At 48.7% G+C, this 9496-nt stretch overlaps 1 protein-coding gene across 1 annotated transcript; it reads right to left on the bottom strand.

The window, feature by feature from the left end:
• Nucleotides 1-7496: 7496 nt before the first annotated feature.
• Nucleotides 7497-9191, bottom strand: LOC114586982 (leukemia inhibitory factor-like). Its single transcript, XM_028710862.2, has 2 exons — nucleotides 9010-9191; nucleotides 7497-8033 (listed from the first exon to the last, which is right to left on the bottom strand). Exons 1-2 carry the CDS (start codon nucleotides 9163-9165, stop codon nucleotides 7617-7619), a joined length of 573 nt encoding a protein of 190 aa, XP_028566695.2. The 5' UTR covers nucleotides 9166-9191; the 3' UTR covers nucleotides 7497-7616.
• Between the last annotated feature and the right edge of the window lie 305 nt (nucleotides 9192-9496).

Here is a 9496-nt window from a genome sequence, read left to right as displayed (position 1 = left end):
AGTTTGGTCAAACTCATGCTTTGAGAACACTATCCAACCATCTCGTCCTCTGTCGTCCCCTTCTCCTTGTGTCCTCCATCTTTCCCAACATCAGGGTCTTTTCCAGGGAGTCTTCTCTTCTCATGAGGTGGCCAAAGTATTGGAGCCTCAGCTTCAGGATCATTTTCAGTGAGCACTCAGGGCTGATTTCCTGAAGAATGGAGAGGTTGGATCTTCTTGCAGTCCATGGGACTCTCTTCTTGAATCTTCTTGCAGTCCATGGACTGCTTGGCTGGATGGAGAGGTGTGTTTCTGTCCGTGTGGTTCTGGTGCATGCATGTCTAAAATGGTACCTGCTGTGCAACCTTTGCCCTCTGTCCCTCCCATCACTGGCATGCAGCCCCCACATCAGATAATGTGGCCCTCAGGCTGAAAAAGTTTCTTCATCTCTGCCCTAACATCTACTAACATCTAATTCCTTAAAAATCAGCACTAGCATGCCACAGGGATGTGTGCTAAGTCCCTACCTGTATTCATTGTATACATACGTTTGTGTACCATCTGACTGTCTACTGCAATTATTAAGTTTGCAGATGACACCACCATAATGGATTTAATAACAGGTGGAGACGAATCAGTGTATAGAGGGGAGGTCCAAAAAGTATCTACACGGTGCCTAGGGAACAACTTGCTCCTTAATATCAGCAAGACAAAGGAGATGGTGTTGGACTTTCGGAGGAAGAGAGGAGAACTAGCCCCGCTGTACATCGGGGAGGGCTGTGTGGAGAGAGTCTCTTCCTTTAAATTCCTAGGAGTTTATCTCAGTGCAGACCTTACTTGGAATATCAATACAACCCAGGTGGTTAAGAAAGCCCAACAGAGACTCCATCTCCTCAGAGTATTGCGGAAGAACAGTGTCAATCAACATCTGGTGATCTCCTTCTACCGGTCAACAATAGAAAGTGTCCTTTCATACTTCATCACAATGTGGTATGCTGGTTTGACATCATCTGAGAGGAAGTGCCTACAGAGGGTGGTGAATACATGACAAGATATTATGGGCTGTCCCATGAATCCACTGGATGAAATAGCGGAAGAACGTTGCCTCAGGAGAGTGAGGAAAATTCTCAGGGATGATTCACACCCTGGCCGGCACTTTCTTGATCTCCTGCCCTCGGGCAGAAGATATAGAATCATGATAACTCGCACCAACAGGGTAAAGAACAGCTTCTATCCGTGGACCGTTAGGCTGCTGAATGAAAAGATAACAACAGGGCAACTGACTTTCGGGTTTGGTGGGTGTGCGTCAGTAAACGAGGGGAATTAAGACTAAGAGAGCTGAGTGGGGGTGTGTGCTCATGTAATCTCACTGTATAAAAGTTGTACAAGTGACAATAAAGTATTTCAATATTTCAATTTAAATAAAAGCTCTGAACGTCGGAGATGCTCAACCCCCGGCTTTCTTTCCATGTGGTTACGCTAGAGGAGGCTTCATGGTTCCTAAGAAGCAAGCAGATGCTTAATTTAAGCAAGCAAAGAATTCCAGGCTGCTCATCTGAGTGTAACTACACAGACGAGAGTTCACAGACTTTCTTTTCTTTCTTAAACTCCGTTTAAAAGGGCAACCGAAAGAGGAGATTTGTCCTCCAGCTTCACCATCCCGTGCCCTGCGGAGGCAGCAGGAACAGGCCTCTGATTCTCCTTGCCCCGAAAGGGCAGGGCTTCCGTGCCTCAGAACCAAAAGGGAGAGCCTGGATTAAGCGTTTGGCTGCCGTGGGTCTGCGTGACGCAGAACTCCGATGCCGTCTCAGCAGGACAGTCAGTGACACATGGTGAGACCTTTTCTCTGCAGGGAAGTCTAAAAGGAGCCATCAATGCAGCATTTGTCCTCCTCGGCCATTGTCTGGGGGCTGCCAAAAGGACAAGCCGGCCTCGGCCGCCTTGCATCACCAACGGCCAAAGGTCATCCCTCGACACCCCTCGTGATTTCTTCCCCTCGGGGAGCCCAGGAAAGGCCTAAGCAACCTGACGGGGCATGTCGTTCCTCCCAGAGAGAAAAGGGATTTTGCATTCCCCAGAGACGAAGGGCGATGATCAAACAGGATCTTAGCTCATCCGCTTTCTGTCCGCTTTCTGTCTCACTCCGGGGAGGTTTGGCAAGGCTCCTGCAAGCCTTTGGCGGGAGGATTTCATCACTCGGCATGCAAAATCACAATCGCCTTCTTGTGCACTGATACAACCCAGTTTTATTAGCCGGAGGAGGAGGAGGTCGTTGTCCTTTGGAAGACCTAGGTGGTCTGAGCTTAGCTAAATGATGGAATCTCAGAGCTGGCTGCGGCTTTTATCTGATCCTTTTGCCTGCCCTCCAGCCTTTCAAGCTTGCAAATCATCATATGGCTCTTCCCTTTGGCACTGGGGGGATTTTCAGTACGCGAAGGTCCAGACTGCCTCTCGCTCATTGCTGCCTCACAGTCTGGTTCTCTGGAAAATGCACACCTGCATAAGTTTGCCAAGTCGGGAGCATCCAGAGATTTCAGGGCCCTGAAACCTAGGGGCAGCCCCTGGTGATAATGCGGAGGGAGGCCCCATTTGATGTCGTTCAGGCAGCCTCTGGTGATGTCACAGGGACAGACCCAGGAGACGGAGGTTAATTGGGAGAGGGGAGCAGAGAAGGGCAGACCCCCTCCCCCTAGAATGCCCATGCTACAATTCACAGCCAGCTCCTTCCGGGCTGAAGTTTGCAAGCTCAATGCACACTCTTCTTAATGATTTATTTTATTAAAGGCACTCTCACTCACCTGGAGATTCAAGCCCTCCTACTCAGGGGTCAAAGGCCAGGGTAAAGAGGTGCATCTTTAGCATACGGCTGAAATTATGCCAATGAAGGTGCCAAGCACACCTCTGTGGGGACGCAATTCCACAGCTTAGGGGCTGCCACAGAGAAGGCCCTCTCCTGGGCTATCCACCCACCACCGACGTCCAAGGATGGTGGACCTAGCAAGAGAGACCCATTTTACTACATTTTGAAGCAAGCAGTAAAGGTAAAGGTAAATGGACCCCTGACCATTAGGTCCAGTCGCAGACGACTCTGGGGTTGCGGTGCTCATCTTGCTTTACTGGCTAAGGGAGCCGGCGTACAGCTTCCGGGTCATGTGGCCAGCATGACTAAGCTGCTTCTGGTGAACCAGAGCAGCACACGGAAACGCCATTTACCTTCCCGCCACAGCGGTACCTATTTATCTACTTGCACTGGTGTGCTTTCAAACTGCTAGGTTGGCAGGAGCTGGGACCGAGCAACGGGAGCTCACCTCGTTGCGGGGATTCAAACCTCCGACCTTCTGATCGGCAAGCCCTAGGCTCTGTGGTTTAACCCACAGTGCCACCCGCGTCCCTCGAAGCAAGCAGTATTACCAGCTAAAGAAAGGGCCACTGACTCCAGAGTTTAAAATTAGCTAACTGCAGTGATGTATTCATGGAGGCCGTGACAATTAAAAACAATTGCGAAACGTATTTTCAGTCAGAGGCAGTAAGCTTCTGAACACCAGCTGTTGTGCTTTTGGGCTTCCAATTCGAGCATCTGGTTGGCCACTGTGAGAACAGGATACTGGACTAGATGGGTCACTGGGCTGATGCAAGTGCCGGGTTATTCTGATGTTCTTATGACTAACAGTAAGAGAGGGCTGTTGCCTTCGTGGCCAGCCTGTGAACTTCCTGGAGCCACCTGATTGGCCACTGTAGGGATACGGGAAGCTGTATTCCACAGTGGCCAATCAGGTGGCTCCAGGAAGCTGGACTGGACAGGGTGGTGTTTTTTTTGCCAGATCCAGCTATGGGACTCTTTGGGTGCTCTTAGGGTCGACATGCGTTCGGAAATAGGTAAGCCAGTGTGGTGTAGTGGTTAAGAGCGGTGGACTCGTAATCTGGTGAACCAGGTTCGCGTCTCCGCTCCTCCACATGCAGCTGCTGGGTGACCTTGGGCCAGTCACACTTTTCTGAAGTCTCTCAGCCCCACTCACCTCACAGAGTGTTTGTTGTGGGGGAGGAAGGGAAAGGAGAATGTTAGCCACTTTGAGACTCCTTCGGGTAGTGAAAAAGCGCGATATCGAATCCAAACTCTTCTAAAAGCCAGGCAGATCAGAAACAAACCAGCAACGACAGGGTTCCACAGAACTTCTTTTTGGAAATGTTTATTTTATGAAAGGCATTCTTTCCATACAAAAAAAAAAATAGTATAAAAAATTAAATATTTAAATATTGCACAATATATTATTCATTCGAGACACGTTCTTTCTAAAGTCATATAAAACAAGTCATATAAAATCCTGCGCTCTTCAGAGCATTACTGCTTGTCTTAGCCCACCCGGGGGGTGGGGGGGAGAGAGACAAGCGTCAATGCCCCGCACCGGAACACATCCCTCTCGCCGGCGAGAGGGGGGCATTTCGGCAGCGGTGGGGCAGGTGGGGCGCCGCCTCTTGCGCTTCTGCCGACTGAGGCGGGTGCTTCACCCCGCCTCATGGGTGGGCCGGCAGTGCTTGTGGGTTAAAATGGTGGGAAAGTGGCCTCTCCCTTAGTAGGACTGCATAGAAGGGAGTGGCGAGTGCTGTCAGAATCTTTGCCTGGACTTCCCTTCAGTGGAAGGCACATTGGCTACCCTATTGCCAAAGATCAAATAAATATACTCTATTATTATTATTATTATTATTATTATTATTAAATTATATTTATACAACAAAAACAAATCACTAAACATTAAATATCCTCACACCATCCCTCCAAGGAGGTAGGTCATAATTGGAGTTTGATGGCTAAGCATAGGTAGGTTATTTCCTCATATCATGAGGAGGGGGGGAGAGAGAGGTGGGCCACCTCTGGTCCCATGAGTGCAACCTCTGGCACGAAGAAGGCACGGACTGCAGTGAACTGTCCAAAAGGGTCAGCTGAGTGCAAAGCAAATTCAAGCATTTTAAAAATCGGGTCCCAGACCGCCACTCTATTGCACCGTACATTGCTGGGAAATGTCAACATTCACCGGTCAGTCTGAGGATTCCTTCCCAGACACAGCCTTTTTTTGAGAACAGGACCAAAGGCTCTTCTTGCCGGAGAGGTCTCCCCAGCCCCAACTTTAATATCACACGAGGCAAAGTGCCTTTTTTATTTCCCCAAGACTTTCAAGAAGATATTTCTATCTCTGTATAATGCAGTGTTTTAAACTATGATGTTTCGGTTCTGGGATTTTGACTCTTGGTATCCATGAATATGGGAAGTGGCCATAGCTCAGGGGCATCTGAGGTCAGGAGGTCCCAGACTAAGGTCCTGGAGAGCTGCTGCCAATCAGTGTAAAGGTAAAGGTAAAGGTACCCCTGCCCGTACGGGCCAGTCTTGACAGACTTTAGGGTTGTGCGCCCATCTCACTCAAGAGGCCGGGGGCCAGCGCTGTCCGGAGACACTTCCGGGTCACATGGCCAGCGTGACATCACTGCTCTGGCGAGCCAGAGCCGCACACGGAAACGCTGCCAATCAGTGTAGACAACACTAAACTAGATGGACCCATTACCCTGACTCTGTATAAAGCAGCTTCCTGTTTTCCTATAATTGCTGTGTTGTTGTTTTCAATCTCTACTCTGGAATGGGTGTTTTTTAAAAAAATATACATACTTTTAAAAATTGCTTGCTCATTTGCATTTGTGGTTTTCCATATGTTATCCTGTCGCCTGTTCTAACAACTATTGATAGACTCACAGAGTTGCAACTATGAAGACCTGTTATTATAAAAATAACGATACCATCTAATAAATATTATAGCTGTAGAATCATGCTTACTCTTGAGCTGCTGGTTATTTCTTAAAATAAATACACAAACATCCGCAGGAAACTGTGGACCCTTTGAGAAAGCTTGGCTCCATTACGATTCGTAATTCTCGGGCGATATTCCCATCTGCCCCCACCCCCATTAAAAAGGGAGCGGGGAAGCCCAGGCATTGTGCATTGTGCCTATGCCAATATTTAAATGCATGCCTACTACTGCTAATCCTAATTACCCTTTGCTCAACACTGAAAAGAGTTGGGCAGCAAGAAACCCAAAATCACATTGAAACTGGCCGGTGTCAACATCTGAGACTGAACACGGTAAAAAAAGAAATCTTAAGTTATGAGCGTGAGAAAATAACCCTTTTTCGGAGGGTTCAAAGCATCATATTACATCATCTTGCCATAATCCTAAGGACAACCCTGTAAGGTACGGTAGGTCAGTATTATTATCAGTATTGCAGATCAGCATGGTGTTGGGTAAGGCAGAGAGAAAGACAAGAGGGCTCACCCACACTTATGTTTTGCCCTGTGTTTTCTGGCACAGGCTTGCGGTTTTCCAGTCCATGCCCAAGCCAGAGGTGTGTGGTCAGTTGACTAGGGCAACTAGGCTAGTCCCCTAAATGTTCCCCAGGCGCCTCCTTCCCAAAACCTGGGATGCTTCTGCCTGGCTTAGGGAGGGAGGCAGGATGTGGCAATGTCACACGCACAATGTTGCGTTCCCCCACCCCAAATTGCCCTCGCAAGCTGGCACCTCTGGACCTAACTTTTCCCCTACGAAAAATTTCAACAAGCATTGTCGTTGCTGTTGCTGTTTTGCCCTGCCAGTTCCCCCAGGAAAACCTGCTCTTCAACGCTGAATTGGAATCATACAGAATCATAGAGTCGTAAAGGTGGAAGCATAGCTGTCAACTTTTCCCTTTTCTTGCGAGGAATCCTATTCGGAATAAGGGAATTTCCCTTTAAAAAAGGGAAACGTTGACAGCTATGGTTGGAAGGGACCCTGAGGATCATCTAGCCCAACCCCCTGCAATGCAGGAATATGCAGCTGTCCCATATGGGGATCGAACCTGCAACCTTGGCGTAATCGGCACCACGCTCTGACCAACTAAGCTATCCAGCGACAAACAGCAATTTAGCTTTCAGAGGCAAAATTCAGTGGTGAAAAAAATGGGGTTTTTTGCTGGGAAAGCCCTGGGACAAAAAAGAAAAGGTGCTTGGACAGGGAACTTTAAAGCATGGATCAGTGCCTAGAAACGCAGAGCAAAGCTATGTGTAGATGAGCCCAGAGACAGAGACAGACAGACAGACAGACAGACAGACAGACAGACAGAGGCTTAGCTACGTCCACTTAGTGAGATGGGCTGCAGTCCCAACCTGGTTTGTTCAGAAGCAAGTCCTACTGGATTCAACGGGGCTTACTCCCAGGTAAGTAAGGTTAGGAGTGCAGCCTGAATCACTCAGGATAGCAGGAGCTTCCCTGCTCCACATACAGGCTCAGGACTGAGCACCGTTTTAAACCCCTTTGACCATCCTGACTGTGAGTAGTGAAGACTGTAAAACTAAGTAACTGCGAACAGGTGTGCAAAAGCTTATCATATCACGGTGAGGTAGCTGAGGTTGGTGGGTGTGCTCGGGGCCCCCTCCCCCCAGTAAACATTTCTCCAGAACTCTGCAGCCCGCCCGCCCCCCAGCTTTCCTGATCCGGAAAGGAAAAAGACCCATGGAGAGGAATGACTATGATGTCATCCCCAGGGCTATGGATACAACCCAAAACACGTTGGGTTGACGCTGCAGACAAAGAGTTCTTAGCATGGTCTCACGCGAAAGCTCATCTCTGCCTGTGGCATTTCCCCAAGGCCTGAGCGATGAGCGGGATGGTCTCTGCGTACATCCTGAGGGCCCAGCAGCCCTGCTTCTTCTTCTCAAACGCGCCCGTTTCCTCCGAGCCGTAGGTAACCTTCACGTCAGTGACTTTGTACTCGGAGCACAACAGGCAGGTGAGGTTGGCTAGGAGGCCCCGCGTCTTGGCGGTGGTGTTGCTGAGCCGTTCCAGCAGGTCCTTCCTCTCGTTGTTCTCCTGGTCTCTGGTGATGTTGCCCAGGGAGGCGTTGAAAAAGGTGAAGATCTTGTACAGCGAGATCAGCATCTCTTTCCTGGTCCGGTTGTCGAAGGAGGGGAAAGTGTCTTTGGAGACGCAGAGCGATTTCACCTCCGCTCTGTTGAAGGGGGAGCCTTGGCTCTCCAGCTGCTCAGGATAGAAGGAGGAACCAAATTAAGAGCTGGCATTGATACCCATTTTACTTTATGCTGCTTGCTTTAAAAAAAAATACCCTTGTTATACACATTTGGCCAAAAGTAGTCAGGGGAGCATGAGACACTTAATCTCGGGTTGTGGGTTCAAGTCCTACGTTTCTGCATCGCAGGGGGTTGAACTAGATGACCCTCGTGGTCCCTTCCGACTCTACAATTCTATGATTCTATTATCTGGATAATGTGCTTTTAATCTTTCATAATGTTTCTTTAATTCTGGCCATTGGCAGTAACAATCAAGATTTGAGAGCGGGAACCAATGTTTGTAAAGTGCCTAAAATCCCACCTAAAACCAAATTAAGAAGCACATTTCTGGGAGTGGATTAGTCTGCTGATTTCATTTTCTCCTTCCCATCTTAGGTTCAGTTTGACACATTTCCGTATCTGTTGATTTTATTTTACTTTTTAAGGTCCTCGTAAAAATTCATCAGTGATTTAGGATGACTTCCTCCCAGCACGTATATTTTTGCATGCAATTACCCCTTGTGTACGCATTTTTAAAAATCAATTTCCCCTAACATAACGCATTTTTGTATATTGTTTTTACTAAGATATTCATTTGGATGCAAACGTTAATAGATGCACCTTTTTTGTTGAAGGACCACATTCCCTTACGAGTAACCTTCTGGAAGGCCGTGTGGCATTGGTGGGCGGGACTAGAAGCAAAAGTTGGCGGAGCAACGAATGCAGATTTGTACAATAGACTAGTTTCTACACATACACTCTCTCTCCATCCTCCGTCCAGGAGCATCATCAGAATTCAGGGACATATCCCAGCCAGGCAAAAACACTCAAGGAGGGTGCAAATCAGGTGTGGCCTCGGGAGAGTCCCGAGGGCCAGCTAGACTGCCCTGGAGGGCCGCATTCCTGTGCCTAAAGTTCCCAGCCTCCCCTCTACACCCAAAACTTACATAGGCATCGAAGAGACCTGGGGCCGACAAATTGAGACGTGTCACTTGGCACTTAATTTGATTGAAGACTGTTTCTCCGCAAGGGCTGATGTTGTCGCACATGAGGTTCCGCCTGTTCCTCAGGAGGGGTTTTCCGGGCACCAGTCGGCAGTGCATGGCTAGCAGCAAAGGAACAACTCCTGTGCGGAAGAGGAGGAGGAGGAAAGGATGCGTCAGGGTTTGCTGTCCAGTAGGGAAACAATGTGCCCCAGAACCAAACATACAGCAAGTAAAGAGAGAAAAGCAGGAGGCTCTGGGCGCTTATATGCATGAGTTCTGCTGCATTTCAAATGCCAACTGTGCGACAGAGCCAACTTTGCCTAATGCACACATGTAGTTATTCACTTAAGGGACACGGGTGGTGCTGTGGGTTAAACCACAGAGCCTAGGACTTGCCGATCAGAAGGTTGGCGGTTCGAATCCCCGCGACGGGGTGAGCGCCTGTTGC

This window comes from Podarcis muralis, chromosome 16 (assembly GCF_964188315.1).
Source record: "Podarcis muralis chromosome 16, rPodMur119.hap1.1, whole genome shotgun sequence".
In the NCBI taxonomy this organism is placed as follows: Eukaryota; Metazoa; Chordata; class Lepidosauria; order Squamata; family Lacertidae; genus Podarcis; species Podarcis muralis.
The sequence above is the reverse complement of the archived record's forward strand: the minus strand, read 5'-3'. Positions and strand labels throughout refer to the sequence as shown.

Bases quoted from the DNA above. Each gene is read 5' to 3' on its own strand.
- LOC114586982 (XM_028710862.2), bottom strand. From the start codon at position 9,165: ATGCACTGCCGACTGGTGCCCGGAAAACCCCTCCTGAGGAACAGGCGG. The intron at 8,034-9,009 runs GTAAGTTTTGGG...TATCCTGAGCAG, and splicing joins CAGGTCTCTTCGATGCCTAT to CTGGAGAGCCAAGGCTCCCC.